Genomic DNA, 26,523 nt, shown 5'->3' on the forward strand with positions numbered 1-26,523 from the left:
CTCTCTCTCTCTCTCTCTCTCTCTCTCTCACACACTCACACTCACTCTCTCTCTCACACACTCACACTCTCACACACTCTCACACACTCTCTCTCACACACTCACACTCTCTCACACTCACACGCACACACACACGCGCTCTCTCTCTCTCTCTCTCTCTCTCTCACACACTCACACTCACTCTCTCTCTCTCTCTCTCTCACACACTCACACTCTCACACACTCTCTCTCTCGCTCTCTCTCACACACTCACACTCTCACACACTCTCTCTCTCTCTCTCTGACACACTCTCTCTCTCTCTCTCTCTCACACACACTCTCTCTCTCTCTCTCACACACTCACACACTCACACACTCACACGCACACACACGCGCTCTCTCTCTCTCTCTCTCTCTCTCACACTCACACTCACACTCTCACACACTCACACGCACACACACTCTCTCTCTCTCTCTCACACACTCACACTCACACACACAGGATATATGGAGATTTCCTGTAGTGTTCATCAGAAGACTGAGGAGTGTAGAGACGAGAGAGAGGAGTGTAGACTGTAAGCTTGGCATTCCTCATGCAGGGCAGTCATGGCATAATGGTAACAGAGTTGGACTGGTGACCCAAAGGTTGCTGGTTCGATTCCAGTACCGGCAGGAATATGACTGAGGTGTCCTTGAGCAAGGCACCTAACCCCCAATCGCTCCCCGGGCGCCACTCAAGGCTGCCCGCTGCTCTGGGTGTGTGTATCCACGTTTGCAGTGTGTGTGTGTTCACTACTCACTACTCTGCTCCTAATGTGTGTGCACTTACTTGGATGGGTTAAATGCAGAGGTCAAATTCCAAGTATGGGTTAACATACTTGGCCATCACGTGTCACTTTCACTTTCACTCTATCTGTTCAAGCGGACCATCCCTCCATTCCTGCAGAGGTGCTGCTCTTTTCCCAGAGGGGTTTGATGATAGGCAATGCAGGGCACGTGAATATCTCAGTCATCTGAATAAGAAAAAGGCTAAACACTAAGCTTTTAATTCTTAACCACAAATTATTGGTCAGGAATTAGCTAAATTCAGGCAAATGCACACCTTAAAAAGCCATTGCTGTCTCGGGAAAGCATGAAAGACAGAATAAAGTTTTTGTCAGAATAATGTAAGTTGTGTGGAGTGATGAATCGCAGTGAAGCGGTGCCTGCTAATAAAAGCTCCTGTGGCTCAGGGAAGCGTGGAGGAAATCTAAATTCAGGAGAATATTGAGAATATAAAGACTTGTAATGAGGAATGATCAGATGTTATTTTTGCTCCTGATCAAATCACAGAGACAACCGATAAGTGGCTTGAGAACTCATGTCAGAGTCCAGATGTGAACCTTAAAGTGAACGTTTGCTCTTCTGCTAAACTCATTCGAACTGGGAGACATTTTCCAGCTACTCATCAACTGATAACATTGAACAACACTGACTCTTCCTCCTGTAAAAAGCTGTAGTTGAGGAAGGCAAGTCTGATCCAAGTTACTTTATTTACAGAATCTTGCCAGTTTCCTGCCAGTAACCGGTGATTAAAAAAAATGGTGAAGACCATCAAAGATTAGCCCATTGTTTTTGCCCAGAAGGGCTCATGGTATGGAGCTAGAATTGTGTCTTTATTACATGCAAGAAAATAAATGATCTGAGAGAAAAAAAAAACGTTTGAGAGAAAGTTATCACACTGATGGAAAAAAAGCATTTCATGAGAGAAAAAATAATATTTGAGAGAAAAAGGCCCAGTCCCAATTCACATAATATCCGTCCTAAATAGTATTCGAAAACAGAATTAGTAAGTCCCAAATCGAAGTATGTTGAAATGAGTGTTCCAGAGATACCCGGATGGTCTACTATTTCCAGTCAGAATCCGAAGTGCAGATCGATGCGCACGCTAACGGCTAATATCGCCCACAACCCATCGCGCGCTGGATGAGGATTCGGTTAGAACTACAAACACGAGTGAAAAGTGTTAAACTATGGAGGACGCGCGAGTCCGCCGGTTATGTAGAGAGGTTTAGATAAAGGGGTTTGAGTGATTAATTATCAGTATCTAACCTGACGAAAAGGTAATTATTCAACGTTGTCTAAATTATATTGCATCTGCAGCATTATGAACTTTTGTAAAGATACAAAAGTCTCCACATGAAAGACCCACGACTGGCGGATGAACGTGCGACTACATCTCTCTCCGAAACGGTAGGAATTACCTAACCCTAAAATGAGATTGAATGGAGGATTTTAACTGCGACAAGATGATTGACACGGCAGTTTACGGTGACAGGATGATTGACAGGGCAGTTTACGGTGACAGGATGATTGGCAGGGCAGTTTACGGTGACAGGATGATTGGCAGGGCAGTTTACGGTGACAGGATGATTGACAAGGCAGTTTACGGTAACAGGATGATTGACGGCAGTTTACGGTGACAGGATGATTGACAGGGCAGTTTACGGTAACAGGATGATTGACAGGGCAGTTTACGGTGACAGGATGATTGACAGGGCAGTTTACGGTAACAGGATGATTGACAGGGCAGTTTACGGTAACTGGATGATTGACAGGGCAGTTTATGGTAACAGGATGATTTACAGGGCAGTTTTTCGGTGACAGGACGATTGACAGGGCAGTTTATGGTAACAGGGTGATTGACGGCAGTTTACGGTAACAGGATGATTGACAGGGCAGTTTACGGTAACAGGAAGATTGACGGCAGTTTACGGTGACAGGATGATTGACAGGGCAGTTTACGGTAACAGGATGATTGACAGGGCAGTTTACGGTAACAGGATGATTGACGGCAGTTTACGGTGACAGGATGATTGACAGGGCAGTTTACGGTAACAGGATGACTGACAGGGCAGTTACGGTGACAGGATGATTGACAGGGCAGTTTACGGTAACAGGATGATTGACAGGGCAGTTTACGGTGAAAGGATGATTGACAGGGCAGTTTACGGTAACAGGATGATTGACAGGGCAGTTTACGGTAACAGGATGCTTGACAGGGCAGTTTCCGGTGACAGGATGATTGATGGCAGTTTATGGTGACAGGATGATTGACAGGGCAGTTTACGGTGACAGGATGATTGGCAGGGCAGTTTACGGTGACAGGATGATTGACAAGGCAGTTTATGGTAACAGGATGATTGACAGGGCAGTTTACGGTGACAGGATGATTGACAGGGCAGTTTACGGTAACAGGATGATTGACAGGGCAGTTTACGGTGACAGGATGATTGACAGGGCAGTTTACGGTAACAGGATGATTGACAGGGCAGTTTACGGTAACTGGATGATTGACGGCAGTTTACAGTAACAGGATGATTGACAGGGCAGTTTACGGTGACAGGATGATTGACAGGGCAGTTTATGGTAACAGGGTGATTGACGGCAGTTTACGGTAACAGGATGATTGACAGGGCAGTTTACGGTAACAGGAAGATTGATAGCAGTTTACGGTGACAGGATGATTGACAGGGCAGTTTACGGTAACTGGATGATTGACAGGGCAGTTTACGGTAACAGGATGATTTACAGGGCAGTTTTTCGGTAACAGGATGATTGACAGGGCAGTTTATGGTAACAGGGTGATTGACGGCAGTTTACGGTAACAGGATGATTGACAGGGCAGTTTACGGTAACAGGAAGATTGACGGCAGTTTACGGTGACAGGATGATTGACGGGGCAGTTTACGGTAACAGGATGATTGACGGCAGTTTACGGTAACAGGAAGATAGACGGCAGTTTACGGTGACAGGATGATTGACAGGGCAGTTTACGGTAACAGGATGATTGACAGGGCAGTTTACGGTAACAGGATGATTGACAGGGCAGTTTACGGTAACAGGATGATTGACAGGGCAGTTTACGGTGACAGGATGATTGACAGGGCAGTTTACGGTAACAGGATGATTGACAGGGCAGTTTACGGTAACAGGAAGATAGACGGCAGTTTACGGTAACAGGATGATTGACAGGGCAGTTTACGGTAACAGGATGATTGACAGGGCAGTTTACGGTAACAGGATGATTGACGGCAGTTTACGGTGACAGGATGATTGACAGGGCAGTTTACGGTAACAGGATGACTGACAGGGCAGTTACGGTGACAGAATGATTGACAGGGCAGTTTACGGTAACAGGATGATTGACAGGGCAGTTTACGGTGACAGGATGATTGACAGGGCAGTTTACGGTAACAGGATTATTGACAGGGCAGTTTACGGTGACAGGATGATTGACAGGGCAGTTTACGGTGACAGGATGATTGACAGGGCAGTTTACGGTGACAGGATGATTGGCAGGGCAGTTTATGGTGACAGGATGATTGGCAGGGCAGTTTACGGTAACAGGATGATTGACAGGGCAGTTTACGGTGACAGGATGATTGACAGGGCAGTTTATGGTAACAGGGTGATTGACGGCAGTTTACGGTAATAGGATGATTGACAGGGCAGTTTACGGTAACAGGAAGATTGATAGCAGTTTATTGTGACAGGATGATTGACAGGGCAGTTTACGGTGACAGGATGCACGCGACAGATCTGCCCGTTAAAGATGACGTGATAGTATGTCCCAAAGCTTGCCTACTCTTTTGTCAGGTATCGTCAGGTTCGGGCTCGGCGGAGAATCTAAGCTCTAGCTCAACTAAGGCCGAGGCGGCATCTATCTAGGTGAACCGAACAATGATGTAATTATTCAGTTCGACTCCCAAGCATGGGCGAGGCTAGCCCCTATATAGGTGTGCTTCAGCACCCCTAAAACTTGGAGTAAGAAATGTTGTTATTCTAAAAATTTAGTTTTTCTTTGACCAGGTTAAATAATGTCCAAAACATACTATGTAGTTTGTGGTTTAAAATGTATGTGTTAAGGACGAAAATGAAAACATCCCCGGCCCCGCTTGGTGTCATCCTCTTCTCTTCTTCTACTTCTCTGTACCTGCACCGCTCAGCACGACCGTCATCCAGAGCGAAACACACGCAGATTGAGAACCCGTTATGTAGTGTTGTGAAATGTGAATCAACTAAGCTGCTCCAAAGCTGTCTCACACTTCTTTCCTTTTAACGTTACGTATAGTTGTTCCGATTCCGAAGCCATATCGGTGAGTACTGGAGTCAGTATCCTCAATCACCATGGTACACCTATAATAAGTGTTTATTTTCGGACTATTTTAGTCCAGCGGGTCGCCGCTGCTGTGGAGTAGCACAGGACCTGGGTGACTCGTCCATAGTCATAAACGTAAAGAAGTAGCGAAAAGTTTAATGTTTTTATTTTGCTGTATTTATTCATTCCTCACACACAGAGGATTTAACCTGAACCAGGCTTAACTCCTGAACTCATCCTAGCATTACTCCCTCTCCCTCCCTCCCTCCCTCTCTCCCTCCCTCTCTCCCTCCATCTACTGATCTACTCATTAGACCATCTACTGAAGGACTATTAGACCATCTAATGAAGGACTATTAGACCATCTAATGAAGGACTATTAGACCATCTAAGGAAGGACTATTAAACCATCTAATGAAGGACTGTTAGACCATCTAATGAAGGACTGTTAGACCATCTAATGAAGGACTATTAAACCATCTAATGAAGGACTGTTAGACCATCTAATGAAGGACTGTTAGACCATCTAATGAAGGACTGTTAGACCATCTAATGAAGGACTGTTAGACCATCTAATGAAGGACTGTTAGACCATCTAATGAAGGACTATTAGACCATCTAATGAAGGACTATTAGACCATCTAAGGAAGGACTATTAAACCATCTAATGAAGGACTGTTAGACCATCTAATGAAGGACTGTTAGACCATCTAATGAAGGACTGTTAGACCATCTAATGAAGGACTGTTAGACCATCTAATGAAGGACTGTTAGACCATCTAATGAAGGACTACTAGACCATCTAATGAAGGACTATTAGACCATCTAATGAAGGACTGTTATACCATCTAATGAAGGACTATTAGACCATCTAATGAATGACTATTAGACCATCTAATGAAGGACTGTTAAACCATCTAATGAAGGACTATTAGTCCATCTAATGAAGGACTATTAGACCATCTAATGAAGGACTATTAGACCATCTAATGAAGGACTATTAGACCATCTAATGAAGGACTATTAGACCATCTAATGAAGGACTGTTAGACCATCTACTGAAGGACTATTAGACCATCTAATGAAGGACTGTTAGACCATCTAATGAAGGACTGTTAGACCATCTAATGAAGGACTATTAGACCATCTAATGAAGGACTATTAGACCATCTAATGAAGGACTATTAGACCATCTAATGAAGGACTATTAGACCATCTAATGAAGGACTATTAAACCATCTAATGAAGGACTATTAAACCATCTAATGAAGGACTATTACACCATCTAATGAAGGACTACGAGACCATCTAATGAAGGACTACTAGACCATCTAATGAAGGACTACTAGACCATCTAATGAAGGACTATTAGACCATCTAATGAATGACTATTAGACCATCAAATGAAGGACTATTAGACCATCTAATGAAGGACTATTAAACCATCTAATGAATGACTATTAGACCATCTAATGAAGGACTACTAGACCATCTAATGAAGGACTATTAGACCATCTAATGAATGACTATTAGACCATCTAATGAAGGACTATTAGACCATCTAATGAAGGACTATTAAACCATCTAATGAAGGACTATTAGACCATCTAATGAAGGACTACTAGACCATCTAATGAAGGACTACTAGACCATCTAATGAAGGACTATTAAACCATCTAATGAAGGACTGTTAGACCATCTAATGAAGGACTGTTAGACCATCTAATGAAGGACTGTTAGACCATCTAATGAAGGACTGTTAGACCATCTAATGAAGGACTGTTAGACCATCTAATGAAGGACTGTTAGACCATCTAATGAAGGACTGTTAGACCATCTAATGAAGGACTGTTAGACCATCTAATGAAGGACTGTTAGACCATCTAATGAAGGACTGTTAGACCATCTAATGAAGGACTGTTAGACCATCTAATGAAGGAATGTTAGACCATCTAATGAAGGACTGTTAGACCATCTAATGAAATACTGTTAGACCATCTAATGAAGGACTGTTACACCATCTAATGAAGGACTGTTAGACCATCTAATGAAGGACTGTTAGACCATCTAATGAAGGACTGTTAGACCATCTAATGAAGGACTATTAGACCATCTAATGAAGGACTATTAGACCATCTAATGAAGGACTATTAGACCATCTAATGAAGGACTATTAAACCATCTAATGAAGGACTATTAGACCATCTAATGAAGGACTATTAAACCATCTAATGAAGGACTATTAGACCATCTAATGAAGGACTATTACACCATCTAATGAAGGACTATTAAACCATCTAATGAAGGACTATTAGACCATCTAATGAAGGACTATTACACCATCTAATGTAGGGGTGGGAATCTCTAGGCACCTCACGATTCGATTCGATTACGATTCAGAGGCCTGCGATTCGATTCAAAAGCGATTATCGATTATCTGAATATTTTGTGTGTGTGTGTGTGTGTGTGTGAGAATATAAATACTTTGCTTTAAAAGTACAAAGTAATGACCTATAAAGAATTAACATACAATATATTTTATTAACATTGCAAAGAACCAACAGGAAAATAAATGTGTGCCTGAACTAGCAGCATACTTGTAGTAAATTAATAATATAACAACAACAGGTGTTCTGACGATTCATGCTACCCATCGAGATGTGCTACTTACTGGTGCATGTGCAGACTCATTTTTCTTCTGCTTACCACGCCCATAAATCTATGCATCCTTGCTGTGGATACTTGTAGGAAACTTTGACAGGTCAAAGATGAATATTTGATGATAATTTTACTTTTCACACCGTTTTAAAAATAAAAACAGTACATTATACTGTACTCTTAACTTCGAATTTTTATTATAATTTTATTTCATATAATAATATCATTTTTACTTGTTATATCAAATGTGATAATTGCTAGTTCATTTAAAATATCCAAATATGCTCCCCATACACTTACCCTGATTAAAATGAAATAACGATGTTATAATATTGTGAGATTTACACCATTATGGAAACAATAGAGAATGAATCAACATTATCTATGATCGATTCGCGTTTGGGTAGCATTTTTCGACAAGGCAGCAGAAATCGTCTGAACACCGGTACAGCCCAGAGCCATAGAGAGAAACGGCTCTGGTACAGCCGAGTGTTTTTCCTCCTCTGGGTGGAAACGTGTCATATGGCTTCTCATATTTGTCGTGTTGCCGAAATATTTTGGTTTTATTCTACAAAGCTTACAACTAGTGTGGCTCTTGTCCAGCTCCTTTCCCCCTTCAACTTCATAGAAGCCAAAATATTTCCACACGTCAGCTTTTAACGAGGAGGGTGTTTGGATTTCGCGCTCAGCCATCGCGTCTCTGTTATGTGCGCACGCCACAAACAGACGGTCCGGGCACTGCACTTCCGCGCTTCAGAGTTCCGTCTTTTGCGTTCCGTCAATATTACGTCATTATAAATAGGCTACATATCTAAAAAAAAAAAAATTATTTTTTTTGAAAATCGATTTTTGACATTTGTGAATCGATTCAGAATCGTCCACGTCCGCATCGCGATGCATCTAAGAATCGATTTTTTCCCCCACCCCTAATCTAATGAAGGACTATTAGATCATCTAATGAAGGACTGTTAGACCATCTAATGAAGGACTATTACACCATCTAATGAAGGACTATTAGACCATCTAATGAAGGACTATTACACCATCTAATGAAGGACTATTAGACCATCTAATGAAGGACTGTTAGACAATCTAATGAAGGACTATTAAACCATCTAATGAAGGACTATTAAACCATCTAATGAAGGACTACTAGACCATCTAATGAAGGACTATTAGACCATCTAATGAAGGACTATTAGACCATCTAATGAAGGACTATTAAACCATCTAATGAAGGACTATTAGACCATCTAATGAAGGACTATTAGACCATCTAATGAAGGACTGTTAGACAATCTAATGAAGGACTATTAAACCATCTAATGAAGGACTATTAAACCATCTAATGAAGGACTATTAAACCATCTAATGAAGGACTATTAGACCATCTAATGAAGGTCTACTAGACCATCTAATGAAGGACTATTAAACCATCTAATGAAGGACTATTAGACCATCTAATGAAGGACTATTACACCATCTAATGAAGGACTATTAGACCATCTAATGAAGGACTGTTAGACCATCTAATGAAGGACTATTATACCATCTAATGAAGGACTATTAAACCATCTAATGAAGGACTGTTAGACCATCTAATGAAGGACTGTTACACCATCTAATGAAGGACTGTTAGTCCATCTAATGAAGGACTATTACACCATCTACTGAAGGACTATTAGACCATCTAATGAAGGACTATTAGACCATCTAATGAAGGACAATTAGACCATCTAATGAAGGACTATTAGACCATCTAATGAAGGACAATTAGAACATCTAATGAAGGACTATTAGACCATCTAATGAAGGACTATTAGACCATCTAATGAAGGACTATTAGACCATCTAATGAAGGACTATTAGACCATCTAATGAAGGACTATTAGACCATCTAATGAAGGACTATTAAACCATCTAATGAAGGACTGTTATACCATCTAATGAAGGACTATTAAACCATCTAATGAAGGACTATTATACCATCTAATGAAGGACTATTAAACCATCTAATGAAGGACTGTTAGACCATCTAATGAAGGACTGTTACACCATCTAATGAAGGACTGTTAGACCATCTAATGAAGGACAATTAGACCATCTAATGAAGGACTATTAGACCATCTAATGAAGGACAATTAGACCATCTAATGAAGGACTGTTAGACCATCTAATGAAGGACTATTATACCATCTAATGAAGGACTGTTAGACCATCTAATGAAGGACTGTTAGACCATCTAATGAAGGACTGTTACACCATCTAATGAAGGACTAATAGACCATCTAATGAAGGACTAATAGACCATCTAATGAAGGACTGTTAGACCATCTAATGAAGGACTATTAAACCATCTAATGAAGGACTGTTATACCATCTAATGAAGGACTATTAAACCATCTAATGAAGGACTATTATACCATCTAATGAAGGACTGTTACACCATCTAATGAAGGACTGTTAGACCATCTAATGAAGGACTATTACACCATCTAATGAAGGACTATTAGACCATCTAATGAAGGACTATTAGACCATCTAATGAAGGACTATTACACCATCTAATGAAGGACTGTTAGACCATCTAATGAAGGACTATTACACCATCTAATGAAGGACTATTAGACCATCTAATGAAGGACTATTAGACCATCTAATGAAGGACTATTACACCATCTAATGAAGGACAATTAGACCATCTAATGAAGGACTATTAGACCATCTAATGAAGGACAATTAGACCATCTAATGAAGGACTGTTAGACCATCTAATGAAGGACTGTTAGACCATCTAATGAAGGACTATTAGACCATCTAATGAAGGACTACTAGACCATCTAATGAAGGACTATTAGACCATCTAATGAAGTACTGTTATACCATCTAATGAAGGACTGTTAGACCATCTAATGAAGGACTATTAGACCATCTAATGAAGGACTATTAGACCATCTAATGAAGGACTATTAGACCATCTAATGAAGGACTGTTAAACCATCTAATGAAGGACTATTAGTCCATCTAATGAAGGACTGTTAGACCATCTAATGAAGGACTGTTAGACCATCTAATGAAGGACTGATAGACCATCTAATGAAGGACTGATAGACCATCTAATGAAGGACTGTTAGACCATCTAATGAAGGACTATTAGACCATCTAATGAAGGACTATTAGACCATCTAATGAAGGACTATTAGACCATCTAATGAAGGACTATTAAACCATCTAATGAAGGACTATTAAACCATCTAATGAAGGACTATTACACCATCTAATGAAGGACTACGAGACCATCTAATGAAGGACTATTAAACCATCTAATGAAGGACTATTAGACCATCTAATGAAGGACTACTAGACCATCTAATGAAGGGCTATTAGACCATCTAATGAATGACTATTAGACCATCTAATGAAGGACTATTAGACCATCTAATGAAGGACTATTAAACCATCTAATGAAGGACTATTAGACCATCTAATGAAGGACTACTAGACCATCTAATGAAGGACTATTAAACCATCTAATGAAGGACTATTAGACCATCTAATGAAGGACTGTTAGACCATCTAATGAAGGACTGTTCGACCATCTAATGAAGGACTGTTAGACCATCTAATGAAGGACTGTTAGACCATCTAATGAAGGACTGTTACACCATCTAATGAAGGACTGTTAGACCATCTAATGAAGGACTGTTAGACCATCTAATGAAGGACTGTTAGACCATCTAATGAAGGACTGTTAGACCATCTAATGAAGGACTATTAGACAATCTAATGAAGGACTATTAGACCATCTAATGAAGGACTATTAGACCATCTAATGAAGGACTATTAGACCATCTAATGAAGGACTATTAGACCATCTAATGAAGGACTATTAAACCATCTAATGAAGGACTATTACACCATCTAATGAAGGACTATTAGACCATCTAATGAAGGACTGTTAGACCATCTAATGAAGGACTATTACACCATCTAATGAAGGACTATTAGACCATCTAATGAAGGACTATTAGACCATCTAATGAAGGACTGTTAGACCATCTAATGAAGGACTATTACACCATCTAATGAAGGACTGTTATACCATCTAATGAAGGACTATTAAACCATCTAATGAAGGATTATTAGACCATCTAATGAAGGACTATTACACCATCTAATGAAGGACTATTAGACCATCTAATGAAGGACTGTTAGACCATCTAATGAAGGACTATTAAACCATCTAATGAAGGACTATTAGACCATCTAATGAAGGACTGTTAGACCATCTAATGAAGGACTATTAGACCATCTAATGAAGGACTATTAGACCATCTAATGAAGGACTATTAGACCATCTAATGAAGGACTATTAAACCATCTAATGAAGGACTATTACACCATCTAATGAAGGACTATTAGACCATCTAATGAAGGACTGTTAGACCATCTAATGAAGGACTATTACACCATCTAATGAAGGACTATTAGACCATCTAATGAAGGACTATTAGACCATCTAATGAAGGACTGTTAGACCATCTAATGAAGGACTATTAAACCATCTAATGAAGGACTGTTATACCATCTAATGAAGGACTATTAAACCATCTAATGAAGGATTATTAGACCATCTAATGAAGGACTATTACACCATCTAATGAAGGACTATTAGACCATCTAATGAAGGACTGTTAGACCATCTAATGAAGGACTATTAAACCATCTAATGAAGGACTGTTATACCATCTAATGAAGGACTGTTAGACCATCTAATGAAGGACTGTTAGACCATCTAATGAAGGACTGTTACACCATCTAATGAAGGACTGTTAGACCATCTAATGAAGGACTATTACACCATCTAATGAAGGACTATTAGACCATCTAATGAAGGACTATTAGACCATCTAATGAAGGACTGTTAGACCATCTAATGAAGGACTATTACACCATCTAATGAAGGACAATTAGACCATCTAATGAAGGACTATTAGACCATCTAATGAAGGACAATTAGACCATCTAATGAAGGACTGTTAGACCATCTAATGAAGGACTATTATGCCATCTAATGAAGGACTGTTAGACCATCTAATGAAGGACTGTTAGACCATCTAATGAAGGACTAATAGACCATCTAATGAAGGACTGTTAGACCATCTAATGAAGGACTGTTAGACCATCTAATGAAGGACTGATAGACCATCTAATGAAGGACTGATAGACCATCTAATGAAGGACTATTAGACCATCTAATGAAGGACTATTAGACCATCTAATGAAGGACTATTAGACCATCTAATGAAGGACTATTAGACCATCTAATGAAGGACTGTTAGACCATCTAATGAAGGACTGTTAGACCATCTAATGAAGGACTATTATACCATCTAATGAAGGACTGTTAGACCATCTAATGAAGGACTGTTAGACCATCTAATGAAGGACTGTTACACCATCTAATGAAGGACTAATAGACCATCTAATGAAGGACTAATAGACCATCTAATGAAGGACTGTTAGACCATCTAATGAAGGACTATTAAACCATCTAATGAAGGACTGTTATACCATCTAATGAAGGACTATTAAACCATCTAATGAAGGACTATTATACCATCTAATGAAGGACTGTTACACCATCTAATGAAGGACTGTTAGACCATCTAATGAAGGACTATTACACCATCTAATGAAGGACTATTAGACCATCTAATGAAGGACTATTAGACCATCTAATGAAGGACTATTACACCATCTAATGAAGGACTGTTAGACCATCTAATGAAGGACTATTACACCATCTAATGAAGGACTATTAGACCATCTAATGAAGGACTATTAGACCATCTAATGAAGGACTATTACACCATCTAATGAAGGACAATTAGACCATCTAATGAAGGACTATTAGACCATCTAATGAAGGACAATTAGACCATCTAATGAAGGACTGTTAGACCATCTAATGAAGGACTGTTAGACCATCTAATGAAGGACTATTAGACCATCTAATGAAGGACTACTAGACCATCTAATGAAGGACTATTAGACCATCTAATGAAGTACTGTTATACCATCTAATGAAGGACTGTTAGACCATCTAATGAAGGACTATTAGACCATCTAATGAAGGACTATTAGACCATCTAATGAAGGACTATTAGACCATCTAATGAAGGACTGTTAAACCATCTAATGAAGGACTATTAGTCCATCTAATGAAGGACTGTTAGACCATCTAATGAAGGACTGTTAGACCATCTAATGAAGGACTGATAGACCATCTAATGAAGGACTGATAGACCATCTAATGAAGGACTGTTAGACCATCTAATGAAGGACTATTAGACCATCTAATGAAGGACTGATAGACCATCTAATGAAGGACTGTTAGACCATCTAATGAAGGACTATTAGACCATCTAATGAAGGACTATTAGACCATCTAATGAAGGACTATTAGACCATCTAATGAAGGACTATTAGACCATCTAATGAAGGACTGTTAGACCATCTAATGAAGGACTGTTAGACCATCTAATGAAGGACTATTATACCATCTAATGAAGGACTGTTAGACCATCTAATGAAGGACTGTTAGACCATCTAATGAAGGACTGTTACACCATCTAATGAAGGACTAATAGACCATCTAATGAAGGACTAATAGACCATCTAATGAAGGACTGTTAGACCATCTAATGAAGGACTATTAAACCATCTAATGAAGGACTGTTATACCATCTAATGAGGGACTATTAAACCATCTAATGAAGGACTATTATACCATCTAATGAAGGACTGTTACACCATCTAATGAAGGACTGTTAGACCATCTAATGAAGGACTATTACACCATCTAATGAAGGACTATTAGACCATCTAATGAAGGACTATTAGACCATCTAATGAAGGACTATTACACCATCTAATGAAGGACTGTTAGACCATCTAATGAAGGACTATTACACCATCTAATGAAGGACTATTAGACCATCTAATGAAGGACTATTAGACCATCTAATGAAGGACTATTACACCATCTAATGAAGGACAATTAGACCATCTAATGAAGGACTATTAGACCATCTAATGAAGGACAATTAGACCATCTAATGAAGGACTGTTAGACCATCTAATGAAGGACTGTTAGACCATCTAATGAAGGACTATTAGACCATCTAATGAAGGACTACTAGACCATCTAATGAAGGACTATTAGACCATCTAATGAAGTACTGTTATACCATCTAATGAAGGACTGTTAGACCATCTAATGAAGGACTATTAGACCATCTAATGAAGGACTATTAGACCATCTAATGAAGGACTATTAGACCATCTAATGAAGGACTGTTAAACCATCTAATGAAGGACTATTAGTCCATCTAATGAAGGACTGTTAGACCATCTAATGAAGGACTGTTAGACCATCTAATGAAGGACTGATAGACCATCTAATGAAGGACTGATAGACCATCTAATGAAGGACTGTTAGACCATCTAATGAAGGACTATTAGACCATCTAATGAAGGACTATTAGACCATCTAATGAAGGACTATTAAACCATCTAATGAAGGACTATTAAACCATCTAATGAAGGACTATTACACCATCTAATGAAGGACTACGAGACCATCTAATGAAGGACTATTAAACCATCTAATGAAGGACTATTAGACCATCTAATGAAGGACTACTAGACCATCTAATGAAGGACTATTAGACCATCTAATGAATGACTATTAGACCATCTAATGAAGGACTATTAGACCATCTAATGAAGGACTATTAAACCATCTAATGAAGGACTATTAGACCATCTAATGAAGGACTACTAGACCATCTAATGAAGGACTATTAAACCATCTAATGAAGGACTATTAGACCATCTAATGAAGGACTGTTAGACCATCTAATGAAGGACTGTTCGACCATCTAATGAAGGACTGTTAGACCATCTAATGAAGGACTGTTAGACCATCTAATGAAGGACTGTTACACCATCTAATGAAGGACTGTTAGACCATCTAATGAAGGACTGTTAGACCATCTAATGAAGGACTGTTAGACCATCTAATGAAGGACTATTAAACCATCTAATGAAGGACTATTAGACCATCTAATGAAGGACTGTTAGACCATCTAATGAAGGACTGTTCGACCATCTAATGAAGGACTGTTAGACCATCTAATGAAGGACTGTTAGACCATCTAATGAAGGACTGTTACACCATCTAATGAAGGACTACTAGACCATCTAATGAAGGACTATTAAACCATCTAATGAAGGACTATTAGACCATCTAATGAAGGACTGTTAGACCATCTAATGAAGGACTGTTCGACCATCTAATGAAGGACTGTTAGACCATCTAATGAAGGACTGTTAGACCATCTAATGAAGGACTGTTACACCATCTAATGAAGGACTGTTAGACCATCTAATGAAGGACTGTTAGACCATCTAATGAAGGACTGTTAGACCATCTAATGAAGGACTGTTAGACCATCTAATGAAGGACTATTAGACCATCTAATGAAGGACTATTAGACCATCTAATGAAGGACTATTAGACCATCTAATGAAGGACTATTAGACCATCTAATGAAGGACTATTAGACCATCTAATGAAGGACTATTAAACCATCTAATGAAGGACTATTACACCATCTAATGAAGGACTATTAGACCATCTAATGAAGGACTGTTAGACCATCTAATGAAGGACTATTACACCATCTAATGAAGGACTATTAGACCATCTAATGAAGGACTATTAGACCATCTAATGAAGGACTGTTAGACCATCTAATGAAGGACTATTACACCATCTAATGAAGGACTGTTATACCATCTAATGAAGGACTATTAAACCATCTAATGAAGGATTATTAGACCATCTAATGAAGGACTATTACACCATCTAATGAAGGACTATTAGACCATCTAATGAAGGACTGTTAGACCATCTAATGAAGGACTATTAAACCATCTAATGAAGGACTATTAGACCATCTAATGAAGGACTGTTAGACCATCTAATGAAGGACTATTAGACCATCTAATGAAGGACTATTAGACCATCTAATGAAGGACTATTAGACCATCTAATGAAGGACTATTAAACCATCTAATGAAGGACTATTACACCATCTAATGAAGGACTATTAGACCATCTAATGAAGGACTGTTAGACCATCTAATGAAGGACTATTACACCATCTAATGAAGGACTATTAGACCATCTAATGAAGGACTATTAGACCATCTAATGAAGGACTGTTAGACCATCTAATGAAGGACTATTAAACCATCTAATGAAGGACTGTTATACCATCTAATGAAGGACTATTAAACCATCTAATGAAGGATTATTAGACCATCTAATGAAGGACTATTACACCATCTAATGAAGGACTATTAGACCATCTAATGAAGGACTGTTAGACCATCTAATGAAGGACTATTAAACCATCTAATGAAGGACTGTTATACCATCTAATGAAGGACTGTTAGACCATCTAATGAAGGACTGTTAGACCATCTAATGAAGGACTGTTACACCATCTAATGAAGGACTGTTAGACCATCTAATGAAGGACTATTACACCATCTAATGAAGGACTATTAGACCATCTAATGAAGGATAATTAGACCATCTAATGAAGGACTGTTAGACCATCTAATGAAGGACTATTACACCATCTAATGAAGGACAATTAGACCATCTAATGAAGGACTATTAGACCATCTAATGAAGGACAATTAGACCATCTAATGAAGGACTGTTAGACCATCTAATGAAGGACTATTATGCCATCTAATGAAGGACTGTTAGACCATCTAATGAAGGACTGTTAGACCATCTAATGAAGGACTAATAGACCATCTAATGAAGGACTGTTAGACCATCTAATGAAGGACTGTTAGACCATCTAATGAAGGACTATTTGTGAGGGAATAAACAGCAGGATGCAATATGCAAGTAAAACTCAGTTTAATGGATTATACGGACGGAAACAATGAAGCAGGCACAAGTCGGGGACAACACTCAGATGGACAGTGAAGCAGGGACGAGATGGCGATCCGGTGGAAAACAGGTGATGACGTGCTCGAGTGAATCCCAGGGAAAGTGAACATCCAGATGACACGACGAACAGACGAACATCCAGACGACACGACGAACGAAACTCCAGACGGGGAACAGCAGACGAGGAACAGCAGGCGAGGAACAGCAGACGAGGCACGAGCACAGGAAACACACCGGGGAACAACCACAACGATCTGACAACAAGGGAGAGAATATGCTGGGTATATAAAGGGAACTGGAATGGAAGACAGCTGGTGACACTTAATCAGCACAATGAGTAACCACACCCACACAATACACTCACGCAGACACATCAGCGTGAGAGAGCCGATTCAAAAACCGTGACAGTACCCCTCCTCCTAAGAACGCCTCCTGGCGTTCTCCGACTCCCTTACCTGTCGATTGTAATCATCGATAAGGGAGTGATCCAGGATGTCTCTAGCTGGTACCCAACTTCTCTCCTCCGGACCGTAACCCTCCCAGTCCACCAAGTACTGAAATCCTCGTCCCCTCCGTCTCGAGTCCAGAATGCGGTTAACCGAATATGTGGGTTCCCCATCTACGAGTCGCGGCGGGGGGGGAACCGGGGCAGGCGGATTAATGTGAGAATGAAACACGGGTTTGATCTTAGACACATGGAAGGCGGGGTGAATTCTCCTGTACGCAGGAGGGAGTTTGAGTCGGACTGTCACCGGACTAATAATCTTGGTGACAGGAAACGGGCCAATAAATTTAGGAGCTAACTTGTTAGACACGGAGCGGAGAGGAATATTCTTGGTAGAAAGCCACACCTTTTGACCCACGACGTAAACGGGAGGCTTTGACCGGTGGCGATCGGCCTTGGCCTTCATGCGCCTCCCTGCCTGGAGTAGAGTCTCACGGGCTCTAGTCCAAGTACGGTGGCACCTCTGGACGAATGCGTGAGCGGAGGGGACCGCGACCTCGGATTCCAGACTCGGAAAAATTGGTGGCTGGTAACCTAAACTACACTTAAATGGCGAGAGGCCCGTGGATGACACTGGTAATGAATTGTGGGCGTACTCCACCATAGAAAGCTGTTGGCTCCAGGACGACGGATTCTTGGCAACCAAACATCGCAACATTCTCTCGAGGTCCTGATTGGCTCGCTCAGACTGGCCATTACTCTGGGGATGATAGCCCGAGGACAGACTGACCGTGGCCCCCAGCAATTTACAAAATTCCTGCCAAAATCTGGATACGAATTGGGAACCCCTGTCAGAGACCACGTCCATCGGGAGGCCATGTAACCGAAAAACGTGATCTATGACAGTGACCGCTGTCTCCTTGGCTGAAGGTAATTTGGGCAAGGGAATGAAATGTGCCGCCTTCGAGAACCGGTCCACTACGGTTAAAACAACCGTCATGCCATTGGAAGGCGGGAGGGCGGTGACAAAATCTAGAGCGATGTGGGACCAGGGTCTCGAAGGGACAGACAGCGGTCGAAGTAACCCGTCTGGGGGTTGGTTAGATGTCTTACTAGTGGCACAGACTGAGCAAGCCAAAACAAAATCGTGAATGTCGCGAGCCATCAATGGCCACCAAAATCGTTGTTTAACTAGAAATCTGGTGCGAGTCACTCCTGGATGACAAGCCACGTTGGAGCAATGACCCCATCTAATAACGTCGGACCATAACCCCTCCGGAACAAATAATCGGCTCGGTGGACAACCAGGCGGAGGCGTTACCCCTTCTAAGGCTGTCTTGACCTTCGACTCGACCTCCCATACCAGAGTGGAGATGACAACTTTCTCAGGTAAAATACACTCGGGAGTCACCGGGCGTTCGGATGGATCAAAAATACGAGATAAAGAGTCGGGTTTGATGTTCTTGGACCCGGGGCGGTACGAGAGAACAAAATCAAAACGACCGAAAAAAAGAGCCCACCGAGCCTGCCTGGAGTTGAGTCTTTTAGCAGATCTGATATATTCAAGATTCTTATGGTCGGTCCAAACAATAAAGGGAACCCCTGAACCCTCTAACCAATGACGCCACTCCTCCAACGCTAGTTTGACTGCCAACAACTCTCTATTACCAATGTCATAATTACGTTCGGCAGACGATAGTCGATGAGAAAGAAACGCGCAGGGATGCATCTTGTCGTCTGAGGAAGCGCGTTGTGAAAGCACTGCTCCTACTCCCACCTCTGACGCGTCGACCTCCACCACGAACTGACGTGTGGGATCAGGGGTGACAAGAATGGGAGCCGAAACGAAGCGACTCTTGAGGTTGTTGAACACTGCCTCGGTAGTGTTTGACCACCTGAACGTCGTTCGGGGGGAGGTCAAGGCAGTCAGAGGTGCGACTAGTTGGCTGAAATTACGAATGAAACGTCGGTAAAAATTGGCGAATCCCAGAAACCGCTGTAGGGCCTTACGGGAATCTGGACTTGGCCAATCTACCACAGCCTTAACCTTGTCAGGATCCATGCGCACTCCCTCAGAAGAGATGATGTACCCTAAGAAGGGAACAGACTGTGCATGAAACGAGCATGAAACGAGCATTTCTCCGCCTTGACAAAAAGCCCATTCTCTAACAACCTCTGGAGCACTCGCCTGACGTGTTGAACGTGTTCCTGGAGAGACGAAGAAAAAATCAATATGTCATCCAGGTAAACATATATGAACTGATCTACCATGTCTCTCAACACGTCATTCACGAGTGCTTGAAAAACCGCTGGGGAGTTGGAAAGCCTGAACGGCATAACCAAATATTCAAAGTGCCCCCTAGGGGTATTAAAAGCGGTTTTCCATTCATCCCCCTTCCTGATGCGAACCAAATGATATGCATTACGTAAGTCCAGTTTCGTGAAAATGGATGCTCCCTGCAACCTCTCGAAAGCTGAAGACATCAACGGCAAAGGGTAAGAGTTCTTTACCGTGATGTTATTCAGCTCTCGGTAATCAATGCAAGGTCGCAGAGAACCATCCTTCTTCCCAACGAAAAAGAACCCCGCCCCCGCAGGAGAAGAGGAAGGTTGGATGAACCCAGAGGCCAGAGAATCAGAAATATATTTCTCCATGGCCTCCCTCTCGGGAACAGAAAGAGAGTAAAGTTTGCCCTTAGGCGGAGATTTACCTGGCAGTAGATCTATCGCACAGTCATAGGAACGATGCGGAGGAAGAGAAGCAGCGCGAGACTTACTGAACACCTCCTTCAGGTCTTGGTACTCCGCGGGCACGTTAGACAAATCCGCTGCCTCACTCTGAAACATAGAACCAGACACAGAAGGACAGGCAGACACTAAACAAGACTCATGACAGTGGTTACTCCATGTGGAAACAGTGTTAGTGCACCAATCGATCCGGGGGTTGTGCCTGGAAAGCCACGGGTGTCCCAAAACCACTGGTGCAAGTGGTGAGTCCATGAGAAAAAATGAAATGAGTTCTGTGTGATTTCCAGAAGTGATTAGGGTAATGTCTTCAGTAGCATGTGTAATAAGAGGAAGTTCTTGACCATTGAGTGCGTTGACTGTAATCCGGTGCGAAAGAGGAGTGATGGGAATCTGAAGCTTAAGTGCAAGTTTGAAGTCCATGAAATTACCCTCCGCTCCCGAATCCAGTAGTGCGTTGGTGCAGTGCGTCGACTGTCGCCATCTCAGTCTTACCGGGAGGAGGGTTGATGATGGTGATGAGGTCTTCTCGGCGGAGATCCCACCCGATAGTAGCCTCATACTTACTACCGGGCTTGCTCTTTTACCGGGCAGGAGTGGATGAAGTGACCTGCCCGGCCACAGTAGAGACAGAGTCCCTGGGATCTCCGCCTCTCCCTCTCCTCCCGGGAAAGCCGAGCTCTCCCCACCTGCATGGGTTCGTGGTCGAATGCGGGGCTGACCGCGCTCGCGCCACCGGGCTGGTGGTCTTCCGGGCTGGACTGGAAACGGCTGGGGCGCGTCAGTCTGGTCACACGATTCAGGCGCGAGTCCACTCTCAGCGCAAGTTCCACCAGTCCGTTCAGTGTCTCGGGTAAGTCCATCGCGTATATCTCCCTCTGAACGCGGTCAGCCAACCCATGCAGGAACATATCCCACTGCGCCGCCTCATTCCAACGGCACTCTGCGGCCAGGGTGCGGAACCGAATAGAGTAGTCCGCCACCGAGCCTTCTCCCTGTCGCAGTTCGGTGAGTAATCTGGCCGCCTCCTTACCCGCCACTGCACGGTCGAAAACCCTCTTCATCTCCTCGGAGAGTGCCTGGAACGAGGTGCAGCAGTCGTCTCCGTTCTCCCACACCGCCGTTCCCCAAAGTGCTGCTCTCCCTGACAGCAGGGTTAGCACGAAGGCTACTTTGGTCTGTTCGCTCTGGAAAGTGCGTGGCTGTAAGGCAAAATGCATAGAACATCTTGTGAGGAATGCTCTGCAATACTCCGGTTCACCGGAATATCCCTCTGGTGTGGGTAGGCGTGGCTCTGGTCTCTCAACTGCTGCAGGCATCGGTGGGGGGGGAACGGACGGTGTGGGGGGCGCAGTGGGAGTCTGTAAAAGTTGTACCTGTTGGGTGAGCTCGGACACCTGCTTCACGAGTGCTTGCACCGCACGACCTGTGCCCGAGATATTCTCTGCTTGTTGGTCCATACGTGAGATACTGTGAGCGATGAAATCGTTGAGCTGTGATGAACTTGCTGCATCCATGGTTGGTCAGATCGTTCTGTGAGGGAATAAACAGCAGGATGCAATATGCAAGTAAAACTCAGTTTAATGGATTATACGGACGGAAACAATGAAGCAGGCACAAGTCGGGGACAACACTCAGATGGACAGTGAAGCAGGGACGAGATGGCGATCCGGTGGAAAACAGGTGATGACGTGCTCGAGTGAATCCCAGGGAAAGTGAACATCCAGATGACACGACGAACAGACGAACATCCAGACGACACGACGAACGAAACTCCAGACGGGGAACAGCAGACGAGGAACAGCAGGCGAGGAACAGCAGACGAGGCACGAGCACAGGAAACACACCGGGGAACAACCACAACGATCTGACAACAAGGGAGAGAATATGCTGGGTATATAAAGGGAACTGGAATGGAAGACAGCTGGTGACACTTAATCAGCACAATGAGTAACCACACCCACACAATACACTCACGCAGACACATCAGCGTGAGAGAGCCGATTCAAAAACCGTGACACTATTAGACCATCTAGTGAAGGACTATTAGACCATCTAATGAAGGACTATTAAACCATCCAATGAAGGACTATTACACCATCTAATGAAGGACTATTAGACCATCTAATGAAGGACTGTTAGACAATCTAATGAAGGGCTATTAAACCATCTAATGAAGGACTATTAAACCATCTAATGAAGGACTATTAGACCATCTAATGAAGGACTACTAGACCATCTAATGAAGGACTATTAAACCATCTAATGAAGGACTATTAGACCATCTAATGAAGGACTATTAAACCATCTAATGAAGGACTATTAAACCATCTAATGAAGGACTATTAGACCATCTAATGAAGGACTATTAGACCATCTAATGAAGGACTATTAGACCATCTAATGAAGGACTATTAGACCATCTAATGAAGGACTATTAAACCATCTAATGAAGGACTGTTAGACCATCTAATGAAGGACTATTAAACCATCTAATGAAGGACTATTAGACCATCTAATGAAGGACTGTTAGACCATCTAATGAAGGACTATTAGACCATCTAATGAAGGACTATTAAACCATCTAATGAAGGACTATTAGACCATCTAATGAAGGACTATTAGACCATCTAATGAAGGACTATTAGACCATCTAATGAAGGACTATTAAACCATCTAATGAAGGACTGTTAGACCATCTAATGAAGGACTATTAAACCATCTAATGAAGGACTATTAGACCATCTAATGAAGGACTGTTAGACCATCTAATGAAGGACTATTAGACCATCTAATGAAGGACTATTAAACCATCTAATGAAGGACTATTACACCATCTAATGAAGGACTGTTAGACCATCTAATGAAGGACTATTAGACCATCTAATGAAGGACTATTAGACCATCTAATGAAGGACCGTTAGACCATCTAATGAAGGACTGTTAGACCAACTAATGAAGGACTGTTAGACCATCTAATGCAGGGGTGTCAAACTCAATTCCTGGAGGGCCACAGCCCTGCAGAGTTTAGTTCCTACCAGCTCCAACACACATACCTGTAGTTTTTAAATAAGCCTGAAGGACTTGATTAGCTGGATCAAGTGTGTTTAATTAGAGTTGAAGCTAAACTCTGCAGGACTGTGGCCCTCCAGGAACTGAGTTTGACACCCCTGATCTAATGAGAGAGTATTATTCTTGCTCTGGAATAAAACATGTTCTCTCTGTGTGTCTCCAGCTTTGGTTGTCGGACGCGGAGACGCCGCATCTTCTGCCTCCTCGATGCTCCAGCTCTGTGTGGGATCATCTGGACATGATCAGCGCTGAGACCGACTCAGTCCCAGACGTGCAGATCTCCATCCCTGAGGATCAGGACACCAGCGATCCCAGCCGGCACGGCAGCGGAGACTCTGGCTTCAACTCAACAGAGGAGGACTCCAGTGTCCGGCAGCTTTGCTCCACACGACACGACACACACAACGACACACACACTGACACACTCACCGACACACACACACTGACACACACACTGACACACACACTGACACACTCACCGATACACACACTGACACACACACTGACACACACACTGACCACAGGTGCAAGACAGACATGCAGTACAGGGAAGAGTTGAATGATGGGACGCTGGAGATCTGCGCTTAACACCACAAACACATGACAGTCAAACAGACACGACTTAGTTAGACTTGTTTTTCTCATTGTACATGTTGTAACAGCAGCACTGTGTAAATGCAAAACCTCTGTGTGTTTGTCATTTCAGCCATATTTTCATTTCTGTATTTAAGCATGCAGATTCTTTTGATTCTTATAGAATCTTTATTAATCTATTCGTTACCTTCACACTCATCTCCACCCAATGTCAGATTAAAATAGACTCTATCATGTGCCGTTTCTTTGTTCTTCAGATTCTGTCACTAGGAAGTGTTTGTTAAAACCCTGTTCCTGTTGTTTAAATGCATATTTGCTCCAGGAAGGATTTATTCATTCAACTGTTTGTCTATTTTTACTCTTATTGCATGTGTTTGTAATTATAATAACAGCTTAAGTGGAGAACGTCACAACAATAGTTATTAATAAAGCTGAGGTTATCGCAAGCCTTAGTAATCTGAGGTTAAACAAGACCTGATGGTTTAAAGCCCGTCTTCTTCAAGACTCCTCCATTAAAAGGAGTTTTTAAAGGCTGTTCCAGTTTCTTCTGGACACATGTACACCGCAAAACTATGGAAATACTCAATCATTAGGCCAGTGGCATAAAAAGCAAGGTTATTTGGGTCTCTGATCACTTAAACTGCAGATCTAAGAACAAACTCACCAGAATTGTGTCAATGGCAAGCAAAATTGTGTCGGCAGACCTCAGACCTTTTTATGCTGAAATGGCAAAGGCGGTGTTGAGGATTATTCTTGCAGAGTTCTCACCCTCTCTTTAGTCAGTTTGAGCCCTTGAATTTAGTTCAGCGCTACAGAATCCCTCTAGCGAATTAATTGTGTTTAAGAGGTCTTTTATTCCAAATGCTATTAAAAATTCTGATTAAGTTATAGGCATTCTGTAGGTCAAGTTTAGTATAGATGGTTGCCTCCCAAAGCTGTTCCAGGGCGGAGGGAACCAATGGCAGGGGTTGCAGAATTTCACTGTGATGTTCAGTCCCCTATAATCGACACAAGGCCTTAACCCTCCATCTTTTTTTTCAACCCTGCTGCAGCTGGAGATGTGGATGGTTGGATGAACCCTGAGCTTAGTGCTGCTTCGTTATATTCTTCCATGGCTTGGGTTTCCTTCCTGGACAGGGGGTAGATTTTACTTTTAGGGGACATGGCATTGGGGAGTAAATCAATTGCACACTCCCAAGGGTGATGAGGTGGTAATTGCATGGCTTTGATTACACTAAAAACTTCTGCCAGATCCTTATAATAATTGGGAATATTATCAGTCTTGTTAGTCTCTGGGTTTTCGATGCTAGTTGTGAAACATAGGTGGGGGACTTGGGAAAAACAATGGTTTTCACAGAAATTCGACCAATTGGTCAGCTCACCATGATACCAGGAAATAATGGGGTCATGAATGGATAGCCATGGAAATCTGAGGATCACTCCATGTTTTGGGGAGTCAAAGCCAGCTGTCTGCAGATCAGGGTTGAGGCTCCGTTGAAACTCAGCTTTCATTGAAATATCATTCCATCCACTTTGAGCAGTGAGTGTTCTGAACATGATGGTGTAATCAGCAGCAGTACGGTTACCCTGTGACATTTGAAGAATTTGTGCTGATATATCCTTGCCCCCGGCGGGATATTCAAACACTTTGTGCAGTTGTTGGAGGAAATAATCAAAAGAGGCTCTAAATCATATATTCGTTTCCCAAACTGCCGCAGCCCAGTCTAGAGCTCTGCCAGATAATAACGTCATCATGAAAGCGCATTTCTTTCCATCTGACACAAACTTGTCTTCTTGGTTATTAAAGTAAATCCTTACTTGACTAATAAAGCCTCTACACTGCTCTGC

General features: G+C 41.9%; 1 protein-coding gene across 2 annotated transcripts in view; it reads left to right on the forward strand.

Moving 5' to 3' along the window:
- Nucleotides 1–25,146, forward strand: part of LOC143747180 (interferon alpha/beta receptor 1b-like) — a 68,854-nt gene extending 43,708 nt beyond the window's left edge. For both annotated transcript variants that reach the window (XM_077239733.1, XM_077239742.1), the window contains exon 7: nt 24,245–25,146. In XM_077239733.1, the coding sequence (XP_077095848.1) occupies nt 24,245–24,640 (396 nt within the window). In that variant the 3' untranslated portion in view covers nt 24,641–25,146. The remainder of the gene's footprint in view (nt 1–24,244) is intronic.
- Nucleotides 25,147–26,523: the final 1,377 nt, after the last annotated feature.

The sequence above is a fragment of the Siphateles boraxobius genome, unplaced genomic scaffold (assembly GCF_051911475.1).
Source record: "Siphateles boraxobius isolate OS27281-9 unplaced genomic scaffold, OSU_SipBor_1 100, whole genome shotgun sequence".
NCBI lineage: Eukaryota > Metazoa > Chordata > Actinopteri > Cypriniformes > Leuciscidae > Siphateles > Siphateles boraxobius.